Here is a 21244-nt window from a genome sequence, read left to right as displayed (position 1 = left end):
TCACTTTGAATTTGCATCAATTTGACACTTTAAGCGGTTCGCAAGATTGTCCACCTTAGCTTTTTCTCAACACTGTAACTGTCTCAATCATTGTTCTGTCTTCGCTTAGCGCCAACTAAACAGTGTGACTGCCACCAGAACGACCATAGAATGTTTCCAGCGCCGTGTCATCAGAGTGCTCCTTAGAACGATCTACGTTCCACACACCGAGCCTTGGCGAATCTGCTAACGGCTAAGGACCACCCAGTGCGCATGCGCCACAGTCAGGCCATAGCCCGCTCGCTCTGGTTCCACCCCGCTTGGTTCCCTTCCCTTAGGCCGCCCAGCGCCTTCCGCTCCCATAGTGCATCGCGTCGAATCATGGACCATAATGGTGAGGAGGGAAGTGCGTCCGTGGGATTTATGCCGTTTGTAGCTTTAGTTTCCCGGTAGCTGTCCGCTGAGCGCTTCCCCGCCGCACTGTGCGGGTAGTTGAGAGGCTCAGGTGGAAGCCTCGCTGGCTGCGTGCAGGGTTGTGATCGCGCCGTCCCAGGCCTCACTACATGTTCGCTTCCTGTATCTGGTCCTTAGTGATAGGCTATCATTGCCTGTCTGGCTGCCAGGGCCCAGTGTAGACCCCCGGTATAGAGGGCCCATTACTGTGCATGGGGCGTACTGCAATGTGAGAGAGGCTCTACAATGGGCATTATGGCTAGCAAGCCATACTGGGAGTTGAAGTTCCACAACATCTACGTATTTCCTCTGTTCACTTCACTGTTTCTCCATTACCCATATTAAACTCAACCCTCACCATAATATTCTCCATGGTGTGTCATGGGGATAAGCCCTTTTAAGTTCGATTTGTATAGATTTTTCATTAACTTTAGTTCACTTTACCTGAGGTGATCTCACTAATTACTGATACTATGCATGTGTAGATTGTTATGCTAAGGCAGCTGGTAATGTATCTCTGCTAACCGGTTCAATATAAAGGACATATACGAACTATAACCAAATTAAGAGATTAGTAAATTTCCAGGGAGTTTTATTGGTCATCATAACCCTTTAAAGGGGAACTATAGTCTAGTGCATGGATAGGAAACCTTTGGCACTCCAGATGTTGTGGACTACATCCCCCATAATGCTCTTACACCCATAATGCTGGCAAAGCATCATGGAAGGTGTAGTCCAAAACATCTGGAGTGCCGAATGTTACCTATGCCTGGGGGAATACAAAATTGTATTCCTAGCTTATAGTACTCCTCTTGCTAGCGAGGTTTTAGCTGACGCTGGATGCCCTCATGCATAGCGTGAGGATGTCCAGCGTTGGGCGACCAATAGTTTCCTAACGACACGGAAGCGCCTCTAGGGGCTATGTGGTAGACAGTCACTAGAGGTGGAGTTAACCCTGCACGGTAATTATTGCAATTTCTCAATAACTGCAATAATTACCGTTGCAGGGCTAAACTAACGCTGCAACCAGGCCACTTCAATGAGCTGAACTGGTCCGGGTGTCTATAGTGTTCCTTTAAGCGCAGTGTAGAGGTTATGCCATGAATCCACATCTTTGCTAAGCAGAAATTCATACTTCTGTATGAACATACTAATTTTAGTCGCTATTCTTTGCTGATGCTGTCAAACTTTGTATGGTAATGTATATAGTGAACTTCTGCTTTATAATAACACGGAGATATATAAATATGTATTATACAGAGCTCAAGATGTGTGGTCCCTATGCTTCTAGCCAGGCTTAAAGGGACACTCCAGGCACCCAGACCACTTCTGCCCATTGGAGTGGTCTGGGTGCCAACTCCCACTACTCCTAACCCTGCAAGTGTAATTATTGCAGTTTTTTATAAACTGCAATAATTACCTTGCAGGGTTAACGCCACCTCTAGTGGCTGTCTATTAGACAGCCACTAGAGGTCACTTCCTCCTTCATAGCACAGGAAACCTGTGCTAGAGCGTCGCTGAACGTCCTCACACTGTGTGCGGACCTCCAGCGTCGCTCATTTCCCCATAGGAAAGCAGAAAGCATTGAAATTATATTTCAATGCTTTCCTATGGGTGGGATCAGTCTCGCCCACCGGCCGACGCAATGCAGAAGAGGAGCGGCTCGGAGGAGGAGACAGCGACGAGGGACATCGTCGCTGCCTCAGGTAAGTGACTGACTGAAGGGGTTTTCACCCCTTCAGTAACCGGGGATTGGTGGGTGGGAGGGAGAGGGACCCTCCAGTGCCAGGAAAACGGATTGTTTTTCTGGCACTGGAGATTCCCTTTAAGAAGTTATCACTGCGAGCCATAATATACCCTCGAGGAGTGACTTTCTATTTGTTGAGGCTAAATTTTCACTCACTAATGGCAAATGGGAATTTTAAAATGTAGATTAAAAAAAATATATATAGATCTATAATCTTACAAATGAAACCAATTAGTTGGAAAAGATGATTCTGCTGTCTTGAATATAATAATCACACAGCATTATAAATCTGATGTATTGTTAGATTCTGATTGTAATTTTTCAAAAAACTAAAATGCAATCCTTTGAATTTTATACTAAGGCACTACTTGACAAAAAGATTAACTTAATGCATTGGTTTAGAAAGTCTGTTTTGAAAATGCAACATCTGTCATAATTATCCAATAATGCCAACAAATATATTTTTAATGTGTCTTGTGTGTGCATTTATATAATACACTCCTGTTTATAGTGCATTCATAATTCCTGTGGCTAGACAGCTAAGAGAGGCTGCCTGCAGCTACAAATCCCTTCCTTACTAGCAAGAGGTTCCAATAATCACAAGCTTCTCTTTTCTGTGTCTGGGATCTCACTTTTTTCCATAAACTACTGTCCAGCTCCAGTTTATGTGCTAAATGTTTTATTCCCTGCCCACAAAAGGTGTAACTGTCATGGTTTTTGGAACGTGCTTTTGAATAATCTTTATTTTATTTGCATTTTAATTAGACAGCGATTTGCAAGGGACAAACAGTATGGGTTCCCTGAGCGGGTTGGATGTCCGAAGACGAATTCCAATAAAACTCATCTCCAAACATCCAAATAAAAGTAAACTTTCTCCTCGTCCTCCAAGAAACATGAACCGAATGCCTGCAAAGCCACAGTCAGGTGAAGAAGGTATAATGTATTATGCTATCATATTCCTTTATACAAAGGAATCTATACAGACTTTTTATGACTGTATACAATGCAAGTGAGAAATTAATTTTAAATAGCATGTATATGCAGTGTATGTTGCTGTTTAGGATTTGATATAGTAGAGTTTAACAAAAATATAATAAGGTATTGCTAGTATACTACATTCCTTGTAATAATGGGCTGCTCAAAGCACCATGACCACTTAAGTGATTTGAAGTGGTGATGGTGTCAGCAGACCGCATGTGCATCATTTTCGCTCTAAAACGCCATACACACAGAGGTTAACCCTTTATCTCCCTAAATGTGTAACTCCACATCGGGCAGTACCATGGGTGTATCATCAGCCAACCTGGAAATAGATTTCAGTGCTGGCTAATGTCTGTTCTTTGAAATGTTTGTTGCACAGTATGATAGTCACTGGTTGAGTGTTCAGTGAATGGTGACTGCTTTGTCTTCTCACTTCTGTAGCTCTGCAGAAGCTTAAAGAGTGTTACTGGCCCATTAGTAAGCTTCAGAGCCTGGCAGGGAACCCAGTTAAGGGGGCTGTAGTGGTCATAATGCCTGGAGCAACCCTTTAATTTCTTTAGTCATGTTCTGATTTTAAGAACCCTAAGTAGTCTAAGGCAGTGGTTCCCAAACTAGTCCTCAGAGCCCACCAACAATCCAGGATTTATGCATTTCCCTATTTTATACTGACAACCTGGACTGTTGCGTCTTGAGGACTTGTTTGGGAACCACTACTCTGAGGTACTGCTCGTTGTGCTTGTGTATATGTAGCATTTAGTACATACAGTGTTTGCTATGTGAAATATTGTATATTGCACAGTAGTTCTGCATGGCCTTAAATTACTTTTCGCCGCTTATTAGGCTCCCCTACCCCGTCGGATGACGGAGCAGGAGGTGGAGCCCCGACCCAGTGCCAAGGGACATTGTCGCTGGAATTGGGTAAGTGTTTTAAAGGGTTTTTTAACCCTTGTAGTGTCAGTTGAGGGGGGACCGAGGGATTATAGTGTAAGGAATACAGCTTTGTATTTCTTACACTATAGAATCCCTTTAAAATTTGAAATTAAATTTGAATTCTCACTTTAGCACAGGACTTGATGAATACTAGGTGCCAGATTGTTATGGTGACTATGATTTTTGTCCTGGCTCTTGGGTGTTTGTCAGCCTGTTCAGGACTGGTCACCATAGGCCCGTTCACCATTGGTTACCTCGAGGCGGTCGGCTGTGCAGAGTGGAGGTGGGCTGCGAGGGAGCTATAATCTTTCTCCTCTTTTTGCTCTGCTTCTTCGCGAGCCCTGCTCTGATGCCGGAAGACAGGATATATATTATGTTACTTTGGCACCGGTGTTCTATCAAATTTCCCTACCCGTGAAAATCCCCTACCCTCGTCACTTCCAGTGAGGGAAATCAGCTGCACATGCGTGCTAGCACTCCAGCTACTCCTCCACAACCAGGTCCTGGAAGGTAAGTAAATTTAGTTTTACACTTTCATTATAGTTAGTGCATTCACTAAGCTTAGAACATGGGACATTTAGGGTTAATGTTAGGGTTAGGAACTTGATTATATTTAGTGATATTTCACATTAGGGGAATATCTATAAGTTGTCCCTTTTCACACTTTATTTTAACCCTTACCCCAAGAGTTAGAATAGAGAGTGAGAGAGGTTAAAATAACTTACCTAACCCTTATTTGCACCCTAACATTAACCCTAAATGTCCCATGTCCTAAGCTTAGTGAATGCAGTAACTATAATGTGTAAAACTAGCTTTACTTACCTTCCAGGACCTGACTGTGGAGGAGTAGCAGGAATGCTAGCATGCATGTGCAGCACAGGAGGAGCACAGCTGATTTCCCTCACTGGAAGTGACGAGGGTAGGGGATTTGATAGAACACCGGCATCACTATGAACAAAGCAGGATCCACTCCAGCTCACCCAAAGGTGGGGAGGCTGCGTGGATGTAAATTATAATAAAGCAATAATTTGAGAGAATGTGTGTGTCTGTTTATGTGCCCCAACCCCACCCCATTGATGGCATGCGAAAGGTGTGTTTTTTTTTTTGTTTTTTTTTTTTATTGTTTTTTTTTATACGCTGTGCCGGTCTCACCTGCAATGGCTGAGACTAGCAATCTCTAAGGCCTTAGCCATTCCAATGAATTCCTATTGGAAAACATTGGGAGGCTATTGTGCATGTGTGGCAAAACGCAGCGTTGTGCCAGACAGCATATCCTCATAGAGATGCATTTCTATGGGGAACATTTAGAGCCTCCATGCAAGCAGCTGCCCTGTTTGAGTGACTGCCACTAGAGGTATTACTAAGCAGCAATGTAAACATTGTCTTTTCTTTGACTATAGAAACTTTATGAATTTTATTTTTGTTGTTCTAAACAAAGCTTTGTTTAAAAAATAAAATTAAAAAAAAAACCTGGCTCTTAACTTGTTTTAGCTGGCTCCTAGATTCATAGCAAATTTGTCAAGCCCTGCTTAAGCAAATATCCTTTTTAATGTTTTAAGAAAATGTGTGTGACTCTTGCACATCTTGAAATGTACATCTATATTGACGTAGGTTGGAATATGGAGATAGTAATTCTTTAAAATATACGTGTAATCAGTCTCCTGTGTTTTATAAGCAGGGCACTGATTACCATGTTATTGCATACAATGTTGGGTGTTTTATATATGATACATTAATGTAAAAATGCATTTATTTTATGCACTCTTTCCCACTTTTTAAGAAGGCTTTGATTACAACGAGGAAGAAAGATATGATAACAAAGGAGGAGACATGTTTGGGAATCAAAGAAGATTTCCTTCTCTCATGTTTTGGGACTATAAGGTATGATATGATACATGTCAAAATATATTTGTTATGAGACTGAGAACAATGAAATTGTTTTGGATGTAACTGAGGTTTCAGATTGAATTTTGTTGGCTCCCATTCAATGTAAATACGAATCTCATTTTTTAAATAAATTTGACAGATCATACGTTTATGCAAATGTTTGTGTTGTAGATAATGCTTTAGATCTATGCAAGATAATCTTAATTATTAGGGTTGCCCAAAAATCGAGCTCTCACTTTATTGCTTTTTGATGTGTGCATTATATGTGTAATGTATATGAAAGTGAAATGCTCTCCCCCGCCCCCCTCCACACTTGTTTTAAATCTGTATGTGCTCTATCAAACACTTCAATGGGAACTCTAACCATCATTATATTTAATACTCACTGAAAGCCCATGGTTGAAGTTGGTTCTGTGTCTCAGCTTAGCCTATGACCATTATTTTAATCAAATACATTAAAAGATTAAGGTGGCACGTCCCACCCCCCTTTGCAAACTCTAAAATGAATATTTAATAAAGGTAAAATCTTTATAAAATAACCACATTCCCTGTGTTGGAATTCATTGAAATAAGAAAGCAATCAATATACTTAGTATTTTTGCTATGCTTGACAAATAGTGTAACTACCTTTGTCAATTTGTTATCAGTGATGACTGTAAGGAAAAAGGCTCTATTTATGGAGGGTTTCCTCCATAGCCTCTGTGTTGTAGTTTGACGCATGCGTGTGAGTACACAACTAAAATGTGTTCCTCGAAGCTGAAGCACCAGGAGCTAAAGAGCACTGTCAGGAAGGCCACAATGGCAGCTACAAGGGACAGGTTCAGGTAAGTGTAACTCGCCTAACCCTGCAACTAATGGACACTCAGTGGAGTAAGCACTGTTAAGGATTTTTGCAAATTAGCAAAGACCCCAGATGGTGACAGAGTTGCTTTGAAGGGGTCAGTTCCAGCCACGTGTGTCCCTTTTTTAAGTGAACCTGTAATGACAAACATTAAAACAACCATGGTATAGGATGTTGATATCTTTCACCTCCATGATTTTGTGAAGAAGAGCGCAGGCACAATACTATGGAAGCCATGCTCCTGTGCACATACACAGTATTTTCTCAGCTGGTGCACAAGTGCATCCAGAAATCATCCAGAAGTGCTTTGAGATAAGAGTATTTCATAGTTGCTTTCGCTGCACACCTCACACTAATAAGTACTTTGATAATATTTATCAGTCTATGCGATTTGGAATTGTCAAAGGAGAAAAAAAAATGTTAGGACCACTTTTAGAACACAGGATGTGCATTTTCTAGAACTATTTTAGCTCTTGAATAGCATTCGTTTTATACTACCATTAGTTTTCTATATTATTTTTGCTAGTATTCTACTAGCACCTTAATCATACTTTTACATTACATTATATTTAAATTAAAGCATAACCATGTTTCCACAGCTGAATCTTATTGGAGAAAAGGATGAAATTCCTGTCCACTTATGTGACAAATGTGGCTTGCCTATAAAACTTTATGGACGTATGGTAAGTGTTTTTATTACGAAATGCTTTTTACTCTCGTGATATGCAAAATTGCAATGCATTATTTTAGTTGACATTATATTTTGTAATGAGTTACTGATGGTTTAACCACACATGCTTGATTCAGACCCTTTTACCTATTTTTACCCATTTCTCAATGTTCCTGTAAAACCACCCCTTGCCCCACTATATAGTAAAATCTAATTTTAGTCAAGTCTGCTGTCTGCCCCTGATTTGCCTGCTTGGCTGACATCAGAAGTGTTATTCAAAACCAATCACAATGCTTTCCCATAGGATTGGCTAAGACTATCAAGAAGGCAGATAAGGGGCAGAGCCAGTGCAAGCCAAAAACAGCCCTGGCCAATCAGCACTTCCTTATTGAGATGCATCTCTGTGAGGAAAGTTCAGTGTCTACATGCAGAGAGTGGAGACACTGAATGGAAGTGCTGCACACTGCAGCACTGCCCTCTTGCAGCCAGTGGCCAGTGGAGGTATCCCTAGGCTGTAATGTAAACACTGCTTTTTCTCTGGGAAAAAAGTGTTTATGGCAAAAAGCTTGAAGGTGGTGATTATACTCACCAGAACAAGTACAATAAGCTGTAGTTGTTATGTTGACTAAAGTGCCCCTTTAAACACACCTCCAGTGGCTATAACACTGACAGCAACTAGAGGCACTTTTGCTGGAATGGCAGAGTAAAACGTGGTCATGTGATGTTGCAGCCACATAGGAAAGAATTCATTTGATGCTTTCCTATGTGGATGCTCGCTCGTTGCACATGTGTATCAGGTCCCATGCCTGCTCCATGACATTGCAGGAGTAGATGTAAACTGAGATGAGGGATCCATTGCACTGGAAAATGTAAGTAAACAGCTTTGTTTTCTTAATATTATGGTACACATGGTGGGGAGGACATATATACTCAGGGACATATTTGCTCTTTGTAGTCATCCGCAATTTGCATCTTTCTTGTTTATTGCACCAACATATATCATATACCCTTTTTTTGGAATATATATATATTCCTTAAAAAAAAAAAAAAAACTCTGTGTAATATAGAATACAAAACTGGTTTCACAGTTTTGTCATTAATATGTGCATAATTAGAAAAGTAATTAAAAAATAAATTCAAGTTGTTCAGATTTACGGAGTATATAATATGTCTAGGATTTCAGATAAAATTAAAAGGTATAAAAAATTTTATTCTATTTTATTTTTAGAATTTGATATGTTTGTCTTGTAAGCTTAATAGCTGTCACAGAAGAAAAAAATTGCCACACTAAAGTACATATTTATATAAAGCAGACATTACAGGCTATGTAAGATATATTTTTTTTTTGTTACACTTTTTTTGCATAGCCAATTTCTGCTAAATACACCCCCTAGCTGTCAATCAGGAGTGTGCCTTAAAGGACCACTATAGTGCCAGGAAAACATACTTGTTTTCCTGGCACTATAGTGCCCTGAGGGTGCCCCCACCCTCAGGGTCCCCCTCCAGCCGGGCTCTGGTGTGAGGAAGGGGTTAAACTTACCTCTTTCTCCAGCGCCGGGCGGGGAGCTCTCCTCCTCCTCTCAGCCTCCGATCCTCCCTTTCGGCTGAATGCTGCGCGCATTCAGCCGGTCTCATAGGAAAGCATTTACAATGCTTTCCTATGGACGCTTGCGTGCTCTCACTGTGATTTTCACAGTGAGAATCACGCAAGCGCCTCTAGTGGCTGTCAATGAGACAGCCACTAGAGGTTTTGGAGGCTGGATTAACCCTCAGTATAAACATAGCAGTTTCACTGAAACTGCTATGTTAATAAAAAAAGGGTTAATCCTAGAGGGACCTGGCACCCAGGCCACCTCATTAAGCTGAAGTGGTCTGGGTGCCTAGAGTGGTCCTTTAAACTGCTGTACCATTCAAGAATCTAAACCCGAGGTATATGCAGTTTCTTTTATACACTTTAATCAGAACATGTATGCAAATTTTCTTCTGGACTTATTTCTGACAAAAAATTACTCATTTTAGTTGGCCTTTATTTTATTTAATTTATTCACCTCATTGTAAATAAGTCATGGTTGTAAAATTAATGAAGATAATTATAGTTCATTAGAACGCCTTTCCATGCAAGGTTTTACAGACCATAATTTTATACAGTGTTGAAATCTTTTGCATATCTCATTTAAAAAGCTGAGCCAGAAAAAGGGAGATGTTTTGCTAATGAAGATTTGTATTAATTTGAAATAAAATTTTCTATCCCTTTTTAAAGAATTAAAAACTTTTTGTACATAGAAGAACAATATATATTTAGTTCAGGGTATCATCTACTGTTATTTTACAATTTAAAAGGACACTACAGGTACCTGTACCATTTCATATTTTATTGAAGCGGTCTGGGTGCAGTGTTTTTGTCCCCTTAAACCTGAAACTAAAAACATGACAGTTTCAGAGAAACTGCAATGTTTACATTGTAGGGTTAAGACAACCTCTAAATGCGCTTCTTGGATTTTCATGGAGATAACTCTGTGAAACAACATTGGACATCCTCACTTTGCATGAGGACGTCCACCATCTTTAAATTCCCCATAGGAAGCCTTAATTCAATTATTTTCTATGGGGAAGATCGAATGCACTGGCTTGGCATGTGCATTAGATCCGCCCTTGGCATGACCTGGCTGGAGGAGGACACGACGGAGACAGTGCCGAGAGACCTCAGAGATCGAATTAAGGTGAGTGGGGGGAAAAAAGGGGTTTTAACCTTTTCTTGCTGGGTGAGTTTGAGACCAACCTAAAGTTAGGGACCGGGGCATACTGTAGTGTTAGTTTTATATTCCTAATGCTATAGTGTTCTTTTAAAGCATGTATTTGCTACTTGTGTTTGTATTGTGTTCATAAATAGCCTGGATTGTTTATTTCTGGGTTTTTCCCTCTAGATCCCTTGCAAGCATGTTTTCTGCTATGATTGTGCTTTGCAACACGAAAAAAAGGCTGATAAACTGTGTCCAGGGTAAGTCTCACATGATAGATATAATATATATATATATATATATATATATAATTTTTTCATCTTCTAATTATTAAAGTTTTCGGTTTAGTTGGTATAAGTATTTTAATGTATATTGATATAAAGGCCTCTGAACTAATTGTGTATATATGGCAATTTATAACTTAGGCAAACGTATCATTTAAGGCCATAATTTGTAAAGCATTTTGATATAATACTTCACTTTTACTTTGCCTATTACCAACTACTTATACATAGCATGTTATTGTTTGCATAAGATGTGCATTACTGCCATCCAATTTACCCAATAGATTGCTATAAATCCTTAAAATAAATGGTTTCTTATTCCCTTTCTTGTTTTGTGAAGATATTTTACAAAGGAATCCTAAAAATTATGTGCAGTTTGTTTTCTTTTTTTGACTTTTCATTTTGTGGTGTAATGTTTCTCTTTCCCATTCCCAAAAGAACACTTGTTGAAGAAAGTACTGACACCTATAAGCGTTTGAGGTAGGTTCTAATAGAATAGTATATATGTATTTTTTTTTTTTAAATAAGGTCTCTGCACGGGGATGGTGAGAAAAGCACTTTTTTTTCCAGAATTATATAACACGTCTCTTTTCAGAGCTCATTAGCTCTCACTAAATTATGTTTACTTTGTATATTTTACTAAATCAAGCAGGTCTTCTGCACTTTGCAAATTTGTCTTTAATTTTAATGTCTACTTCATATTACTCCTATTACCTGGTTCAAAGGGAAGTTCCACAAAAACTAAAATAATGAAATACTTTTACTTCAGAAATATGTAATTGCTATCATACAAGATGCAGAATTATCCTAAAACATTTTGTAACTGCTGTTATGTTACATGAGCTCATTTTAAAGGAACTTTAAAATGCATAACACATCACAATCTGATATTAAATTGCAAGTTACTATATACATTGTGCTAGTTGAATAGCAAACAAATATAGATATTTCTGTGTATGTTCGAATGTATAAGACCATACACATATATAAAAAGTATTTATTGGATAGCCAGCACTGAACTATAGTGTACACCACCTGCTCCTCGCCTGGAACTTTCTCTCATAGATCCTAAATAAAGCAAAGTATTCTGGGAAAAAATAAATATATTTATACATTTATAAACTTAAACCAGATGTCTGTTATGTATTACAATGTCTGGAGTTCTCCATATATGCTAACCATCTTGCTATAGATGGAAGCTTTGCATATTAAGATGATTTATGCCTATGCCTGTTTCTTTGTACTCTTTCAGGTTAACAGCAGGTAACCAAGTTTAGTATTTTCAAATCGCTGATCCTTATAGACCATCATACTTTTTAAAACTGTCCTAGTGTTTAGTGCCAATCTTCATCTAATTGACAACTTTTTGACCACATAATGAAAATTAACATTACTGAGGATTTGTCAGTGATTTATTAATGACAAAATGTTTTAGACAGATTTGAGGCAGTATCTCCACCTTGTATCTCCAAAACAGTGTTTTGTTCATAGTTATTACATTGTACCAACATGCATATATATTTATATGTATGCATTTTTCTAGTTTTCTGTGGAACATCTCCTTAAAGGAGTACCCCAGCACCATAACTTGTACAGCATGCTCTAGTGGTTATGCTGCCAGCATACAGTTACGGTTTGAACTCTTACCTGGGGTGTGGCTTCTCCCAGCTTCCAATCGCTCTTTTGAGCAAAGCCCTGCACTGCCAGGCTTAGCTTAGTGAGAGGGCTTACTCAGAGAGGAGGCAGGGAGCAGCACTCGGCAGTCCTTCTCAAATAAGAGGGGAAACTGTTGGAAAACACTGAGATTCGCCAGGGCACTCATGGCACCTTAACCACTACATTGCTCAGTATTTGTTTTAGTGCTTGTTTTCCTTTTAAGAACGGATTAGTTTTTCATTACATATCAACCCTCTTTTTAGGGTTACAGGACACAAAGCTAGAAGCTCAGCAGTTTAACATTATTTTCTAAGCATGTATTACAAAATTTTGGATGTGCCTCTTTGAATCTAAAATGTAATCATTACTTTTTGTTTTATACCATAGCAGAATCAAAGTTGTGCCATGTAGACTTGTGCACAAACTTGTTCTGAACAGTTCATCAGACTCTAGTAACTTTTAATTTATACATGGATAAAGTGATCGCCTGGGATTTAGCCCTGGAGTCTTATTCATTGAATAGGATCCAAAGGGTAAATTCAGGTTATCATTTCATTTGGGTGGAGATTGCAAGGCATTTGATTTGGGTGAATGGTCCAAAAATGAATTTTTGCACAACTCCTATTAATTTTTTTAAATTAAATCAAATGCTATACACTTTCTTTACTTGCTTGGTTTCCTACTTTGTCTGCCAATTCCCCTGTATATTATGTGGCAGTCTCTTGTTTAAAATAAGACATTCTAGAAGTACTAGTGAAATTGATTTGACTAGTGTTCTATTTAAAATGCATTTTTTGTTGTTGTTGGAGAAAGAAGCAATGTTACTTATATTTTAAACAACTATTTTAGTGTTTATATTTCCATAAACAATTTCAAAAGCACTGAAGGATATGATTTTTTTGGTAAAAGCATGCATTTTTATTCTTATCCATAATGTGTTGAGTACTTTTACCAACAATGTGTGATGACTTATATCTGGTCATCTGATGCTTTTAGCTCATCATTGACTCCCCATTCATAAAGCTGGCTCTGAAAGAAATGTACCTTTTCCAAGCCAGTTTTGTGAATGGGGGTCACTGATTGGCTGAGAGTGTCAGCTGACCACTCTTAGCCAATCAGCGATGCCCTTTCCCCTTCTGGAGTCAACTTTGAGGTAAGAGTGCTTCCAAGGGCCTCCTGGCACCATAGCAACTTCATTTAGATTAAATTTTTTTTGGTGCAAGCTAAAGTTGTTTTGATGCCTATAGAATCCCTTTAGTGACATTCCAGAGTTTTTATCGTTTCATTTATTTGCAAACCTAAATTTGTAAAGCAATATAATCATGGCAATTTCAAACCTTATTCATCTTAAAAGCCTTATGCATCTACAACTTAGTGGTGAAAATTCCTTTCTTCAATAATAGTTTAGGATTTCTTATTTACTTGACATGTACATTGCAACAGTATATTGATTTTCACTCTTAAAAATATTTTATGTTAAAGTAGTATTAAAGGGACACTATTGTCACCAGAACAACTGCAGCTTATTGTATTTATTCTGGTGAGTAGAATCATTCTCATCAGGCTTTTTGCAGTAAACACTGTCTTTTCAAAGAAAATGCAGTGTTTACATTACAGCCTAATGACAACTCCACTGGCCACTATTCAGGTGCCTGCTAGATGTGCCTCCTTAAAGCATCACTATAGGGTCAGGAACACAAACGTATTCCTGACCCTATAGTGTTAAAACCACCATCTGGGCCCCTCATGCCTCCATAAATATAGCAAAATCGTACTGTATTCAATCCTGAAGTTGTAACTCTGCATGCTGTTAGACTCAGAAAAACAATCAGTGTGCTGACATCATTAAAAGTGGTAGCCTGATCAAATCACAATGCTTCCCCATAGGATTGTCTGAGACTGACAAGGAGGCAGATCAGGGGCAGAGCCAGCATGATTCAAACACAGCCAATCAGCATCTCCTCATAGAGATGAATTGAATCATTAAATCTCTAAGAGGAAAGTTCAGTGTCTGCATGCAGAGGGTGGAGACACTGAATGTTTGGATACATGTTAGGCAGCCATGACCCAGGAAGGATCTCTAACAGCCATCTGAGGAGTGGCCAGTGAAGTTATCACTAGGCTGTAATGTAAACACTGCATTTTCTCTGAAAAGAGTGTTTACAGCAAAAAGCCTGAAGGTAATGATTCTACTCACCAGAATAAATTCAATAAGCTGTAGTTGTTCTGGTGACTATAGTTTATCTCTCCACCCTCTGCATGCACACACTGAACTTTCCTCGTAGAGGTGCATTGATTCAATTCATCTCTATGAGGAGATTCTGATTGCTCAGGGCTGTGTGTGACTTGTGCTGGCTCTGCCCCTAATCTGCCTACTTGACAGTCTCAGCCATTCCTATAGGGAAGCACTGTGATTGGCTCAGACCACCACTTCTAATGATGTCAGAAGCAGACAGGGGCAGAGGCAGCAGCTGCAGACTTGAATAAAAGTAAGATATTACTATATTTAGGGAGGCAAGGAGGGGTGTGAGGGAGGAGCAGGGAGGGCTTAGATGGTGGTTTTAACACCATAGGGTCAGGAATACATGTTTGTGTTACTGACCCTATAGTGTTCCTTTACCATGATTTCTTATAACCTTTGTTCCAAATATGTTTTGTTCTTTAAATACATAAATTACTTTAAAAGGGAGGGGTACAGTTATCTAGTTAGAATATCATTCACTTCATTGCATTTCTTATGTCACAGAATAGTTTGCTATGGAATCAAAGTCCCTTGTGTAATAAACTGTTTTACAGTGCATTTAAATAATTATATCATAACTAGCAATTTTGTAAAAATAAATTTTTTATTATACTAGTGCAAAGTTACACTTCAAAAATAAATTTTCTCAACAAGGATTTACTTTTTAATATTGCAGTCATATCTTACAGATATTGAAATTTTCATATTATTCTATTGAAACTTTACTATTTTGTAACAATGACCTTTCTTATAAAATTCTTTTATCTCTGACATGTTAATCAGCTGCTTATCCTTTTTTTGCCCATTTAAAATGCAATGCTGTGCACGCGCATTAGACCTCTTTTTCTATCGGGATTTTAGTGACGCTGGAGGTCCTCACACATCGTGAGGACGTCCAGCGCCGCTATAGCACAGAAAACCTGTGCTATGAATCAGGAAGTGGCCTCTAGTAGACCGCCACTAGAGGAGGCGTTAACCCTGCAAGGTAATTATTGCAGTTTATAAAAACTGCAATAATTACAGTTGCAGGGTTAAGGGTAGTGGTAGTTGGCACCCAGACCACTCCAATGGGCAGAAGTGGTCTGGGTGCCTGGAGTGTCCCTTTAATATAAGACTTTCAAAACAGTCCAGTAAAGAGAGCTAAACGTAACAATCCTATTATTGCATTGTTTGTTTGCAAACAAATGATTAAAGTAAATAGTTCTAAGGCTCTTACTATCCATTACTCGCTCTGATATAAAATACACAGCAGCATCAAAATGGAAACACATTTAATTTTTATAAGGTTTCTCAGGGGATACAGAGCCATCTCCAATGCACCATTTTACTGTGATTTTCAGCTTTTTTTCCTACACAAATTTAAAGGATTTTAAAAAAATTCAATGTATTTGACATGTCTAGTTTAAATGTATTGATTTGCTAATTCTAGGTGAGCTTGTTCTCTAATCTCACAAAGGTACTTGTTGCAAAACCAAACTCCATTCCATGTGACTAAACTTTGAAATGTTACACACTCCGTTGAGTTTAAAATATGCAGAATTCAAACTTGTATAATCAATCCATTGGTTAAAAATAGAAGTTGAACAGGCTCATTAAGGACCAATACTTTTCCTTGCCGTCTTTAGTGTTCTGCTTACCGTTGCAGCTCCATGTATCTGTGGTGTCATTAATATCAATGGACCACATCATTTTATAATCCTAAAAAGAAAAAAATTAAGATTGCACTGTCATTGGCCCTTAAGAGCTTGAAAGTAAAACTGTTAATTAAGCTGGTAAATTTAATAAGACCTTTGTTTTTTCAGTTGTAATGATCCTGTTCAACGAATTGAGCAGTGTACTCGTGGATCTCTCTTCATGTGCAGCATTGTACAAGGATGTAAAAGAACATATTTGTCTCAAAGAGACTTGCAAGCACACATAAATCATCGCCACATGAGAGCTGGGAAGCCAGCTGCCCGTCCGCAGCCAGAGCCAATTCATCCTCCAATGGCCCCACCACCTGCAGAAATTACTGATCGTTTCATAATGCCCCCAGACAAGCACCACCTAAGTCATATGCCCCCAAAACAGCACATACTAATGCCCCCACCTCCAATACAGCATGTACCTCATGAACATTTTAATCAGCAACATGAAGACATGCGGGGATCACCTGCTGATATTTCCATGGCTCCCCCACCACCCCGTTCTGTTAATCAGGATGCTTTCCGGATTAATACTAGAAAACACAGTAATTTGATAACTGTACCTATACAGGATGATTCCAGTTCTGGTGCTAGAGAAACTCCTCAAGCTCCTGGTCCTACTCTGCATCATCCTGAGTATCCAGGACAGCCAGTAGTAACTCATCCCCACCATATTATGCCTCCGCAGCAACATTATGCACCTCCTCCACCACCCCCACCCCCAATCAGCCATCCAATGCAACACCCTCCTCAAGCAGCAGGTACGCCTCATATGGTTTACAGCCAAGGTCCTCCACCACCAATGACATCTGCTCCACCCCCAATTACACCACCACCTGGACACATAATTGCTCAAATGCCACCATACATGAATCATCCTCCTCCAGGACCTCCACCACAACATGGTGGCCCACCTGTAAATGCTCCTCCCCCTCATCATTACAACCCTAATTCTTTGCCACAATTTAATGAAGATCAAGGAACTCTCAGTCCACCATTCACACAACCTGGAGGGATGAGCCCAGGAATATGGCCTGCTCCAAGAGGGCCTCCACCACCTCCACGAATGCAAGGACCTCCTACTCAAGCTCCTATTCCGGGTCCACATCACCCAGATCAAGCTAGATACAGGCCATATTATCAATGATATGTTCAGTTTAAACTTCTTAGATTGATTCTAATGTGTCAACACAGTTTTACAGTAATGTATATAGAAAGTCTTATGTCATTCAAGGCACTCAAAAGGTTAATCCTTGTTCCTGGGTTTTGGTGCATAAATATTATTGGTAACCATATGAAAACCTGTACCATTGTATATACATGATCTAAAGTTTTTAATGTGCTTTTGGCAAACTTAGAATTTTCAAAGCGTGTGGTAGAAGAAAAGGCTAATGTTTTTCACAATTTGTAGCAGTAACCATTATGGGTAGTCCCACTTTTCCCCATAATATTATTTTTGTAACATTGAATTACTAGGATTTCATTGTGACCTTTATCAAACTGTTAAAATGAATGTAACTTAAGTTTAGATGTACAGATATGTTTATTTTGTTTCTTTCTCTTTTCCTTTTTCTGCAATAGTAACATGCTGTTACACTGCTTTCTGGTATTTCTTACCATCAATTCAATAAATACTAAGTTCACAATATTTATTTATTTTTTCTTCACTATTTCAGGGCTGTTTTATCGAATTGTTCTTCACTTTTTGTTCTCTCCTTATGGGCTTTTTTTTTTTTTTTTTTTTTTGAAATCCTACTTTAATAATGACCAAGCATATAGAAAATATAATGTAATGTGCATTAAATGATTTTTATTTATTTATTTTTTGATCATGAGTAAAGTTTTGTGTTTTGAACAAGAAAAAAGGATGGACATCCTGAGAAAAAATTAAGGAAACCATACCAATGATGATTAATAAATCCTACTACAAACTAAAATAAATGTCTAAGTTTATAAAACGATAAAAAATGGAAAGCTGATTACAACATGAGGTGGAATCCACTGAACAAGCTTGATGATTCTCTGTTAATTAGTAATATATTCAGAGCAGGTGCCTCAACATTTTTTTTTAATTTTTTTGTGAATTCACATGTAGCATTCATATATTGTTTTGTTTATGATAATTTGCAAAAATTCTGAGTTTAGTGAATAGTCCTGTCAATCTGCAGGGCTTTAGGCATTATTTTGAAATAATTTTGTAGAGGGTTGTGGTGAATAGATTGGGCTACCACTTTAGTCCCTTAGGGAAGTAGATTATTTATTAATGTCCACACCCATTGAGAGGGCAGAAATAAAAAATAAATGATTAAAATGCTGGTTTCTGAGGTATTGATGGTGTCCATGTGCCAGGTCTTTTCATCTGGAAACTGATTGACAAAACTGCCTGTGCTTACTGTGTTCAGTAAATGTATTCCTCATGGTTAAACCTTGGATGACTTACATTTTCCTCAATTACCTAACATACCACCACGAAAAGATTATAAATCCCTCTTGAGGATTGCAAGTGTCTACTCCGTGATGTGAATAAAAATGTTGTTTTAAGTTACCGGTACTTATGATCCAAGGAGATACCTGACTGCTATTCTGGGGGCGAAGAAGGACATTTTTCCAGTATGTTTTCTTTGAAAAGATCATAGAAGAAATTAAAATAGTTAAAATAGCTAAAAAAAAACAAATACTTCTAATGCCATAGATAAACATTCTATTAAACAATCGAAAGAGTTAAATAAATGTATCAACGGAGGAAACTTGGCAGACATTTGGAGAGTTTATTACACCAATAAAAAAAATTACACATTTTTCCAAAGTACATTTATCACTTTCTCGAAGTAATCTTTTTAAGGCAGCATGTTAATAGTCAGTAACACCAAAAGGATATACATAAAAGATAATGTGTGGTCAGATCACAGCCTCGTAATTCTAGATAATGCACTGAAAAAAAAAACACTAAGAACTACATGGCGTCTAGATGATTATATTCTTAAGAATCAATCAAATAAAGAGTATATTCCTAATATAATGAAAAAAATGTGGGAGAAAACTCCAGAGAGGAAATTACACACACCACCGTTTAGTTCACCTTTTAAAGCAATTATCAGGTCACATAATTAAAATCTAATCTTACTAAAATCTAATCTTATATACAATTTTATAATAGTTCTCAAGAAATCAAAAAACAGTTACTCGTAACTCAAAAAAAATCTTGAAGAAACTCTAAACAGAATTAAACAGTTAGAACTAGAAAGAACAATTAAAAATTTGGATCGTATCAAAATGAAATTTTACCATAAAGGCAATAGGATGGACAAAAAAAAATAAAATATTAAAGACAAGAATCACTCTACTAAAAGTTAAAGATCAAGTTTATATGACACCAAAAGATATAGCGAATGTTTCTTGAATTCTACAAACAACTCTATAATCTTCCTAAGAAAGCTTAAAAAGAAGATAACTATTTGAAAAATATAAGTCCACCTCTAATTTAAAGCGAAAGAGATGAATAAATCAAACCTAACAATAGAAGAAGTAGAAAGAACAATTGAAAAACTAGCACAAAATAAAACACCAGGCCTAGACAGCTTCAACAATTTATTTTTCAAACTAGATAAAAATCAAATGTCGCACCATTTCGTTAATTTTAATGAGATTGTGGCTATAGGTATCTTCCCTCAAAAGATGTTAAAAGCAAACATTTTACCTATTTTAAAACAGGGGGAAAATACATTAGACTCTACTAGTTACCATCCAATTTAATGAATAAATGCAAATACAAAGCTATTCTCAATATTAGCTGAGCGCTTAAAGAATGCTTTGTTAGCCACAATATATCATGACCAGTTTGGCCATGTTCCAGGAAGGTCATCCTGCAATAACATAAGAAGGATAATCAATATTCTGGCTTTGGTTGAAAGAATGTGTACTCCCCTCCTTACCCTGTCGCAAGATGCAGAGAAAGCATTTGACAGGGTCGGATGGGAGTACATGTTTGCCACACTACAGTGTTATGGTCTGAGCGATTGGATGCTTGCAGCAATAAAATCTTTAGAAAACTGTTCCAACATCTAGGGTGGTGGGTATGAACCACCAGGTACTATTTAAAAAAAAAAAAAAAAAAAACAACCAGACAAGGTTGCCCACTATCCCCTATCTTATATATTATGTCGATAGAACCATTTGCCACAAAAATTAGAAACAATAAAGAAATAAAGGGTAATCCAATTAATACAACAGTCAAAAATCTGCTTATATGCGGATGATGTTTTTATTTTTCTGACTGATCCAGATACATCATTAAAAAAATCTGTTGGAAGAAATAAACAAATTTAGTTACATCTCTGGCTATAAATAAATATGAACAAAACGGTTGCTCAACTGTTTAGTTTAGATAAAAAAAGAATGCGAATCAGTATCAGAATCAGTAACAGCTATAGCACAAAGAACAAAAAAAAAAATCCCAGTCCGGTCCACTGAAGCAGACCACGGACCACGCTGGGAGAGAGCACAGAGAAAATGTAAAAGGAAATTATAAATGACAAAAATTATATAATCCTAACTATATCAAGAGTTAAAATGGGGAAAACCCAAAAGGTATGACAGTTATAACTCTAGGGAAGAATGGACTGAAAAAGCAGTGAACTAAATACCTAGTACATAATCCAATTCTACTCCTGGGTAGAGAAAGGTCCAGGTCAGGAGCTGCAAATGGACACACCGTATATTGATGTATTAACAATAAGACATAGACCTATATAAGGCACATAGGTGCAACCTACCCAACGTCAGAAGGTCTAAAGAAATACCTCAATGTAATGTGTATACATATCTCTGTCCCTTGTTACCACGGCACGGCACAGAGCTCCGGCACAGAGCCAGAGATAGAGCCTACCTGAACCAACAAACCCTAGAGCTATAAAAAAATATAAAAAAAATAACTAATAAACTATATAGTGCTTCCCAAGTGTAAAAAGTGAACGATAAAGCAAAACGCCCAACATGCTCACTCCATCGTCAGGGGCCAAGTGACTTCTTTGGGCTAGTTGTTGATGGTTACCCCACGTTGGAGAACACAGTTTAGGCAACCGTCCTCTATATAGGAGGTCAGGTGCCGTGGTACCCCTTTTCCTTTGGTGAAGTGAGGGTAGTCGCTGCATC

General features: G+C 38.1%; 1 protein-coding gene across 5 annotated transcripts; it reads left to right on the top strand.

Moving 5' to 3' along the window:
- The first annotated feature begins 293 nt into the window (after positions 1-293).
- CBLL1 (Cbl proto-oncogene like 1) lies at positions 294-17741 on the top strand. 5 transcript variants are annotated; one of them, XM_063448104.1, is made up of 8 exons: positions 294-373; positions 2945-3112; positions 4001-4078; positions 5874-5971; positions 7418-7501; positions 10413-10486; positions 10949-10990; positions 16211-17741. In XM_063448104.1, the coding sequence occupies exons 1-8, from the start codon at positions 361-363 to the stop codon at positions 17238-17240; spliced, it is 1587 nt and encodes a 528-aa protein (XP_063304174.1). In that variant the 5' UTR covers positions 294-360; the 3' UTR covers positions 17241-17741. The 5 variants fall into 5 exon arrangements, with proteins under 5 accessions (XP_063304174.1, XP_063304178.1, XP_063304177.1 ...); XM_063448108.1 differs by lacking the exon at positions 4001-4078 and having other exon boundaries at positions 2945-3103; XM_063448107.1 differs by lacking the exon at positions 4001-4078 and having other exon boundaries at positions 2945-3103; positions 5871-5971.
- The last annotated feature ends 3503 nt before the right edge of the window (positions 17742-21244 follow it).

Source organism: Pelobates fuscus, chromosome 3 (assembly GCF_036172605.1).
Source record: "Pelobates fuscus isolate aPelFus1 chromosome 3, aPelFus1.pri, whole genome shotgun sequence".
NCBI classification, from domain to species: domain Eukaryota; kingdom Metazoa; phylum Chordata; class Amphibia; order Anura; family Pelobatidae; genus Pelobates; species Pelobates fuscus.
The sequence above is the reverse complement of the archived record's forward strand: the minus strand, read 5'-3'. Positions and strand labels throughout refer to the sequence as shown.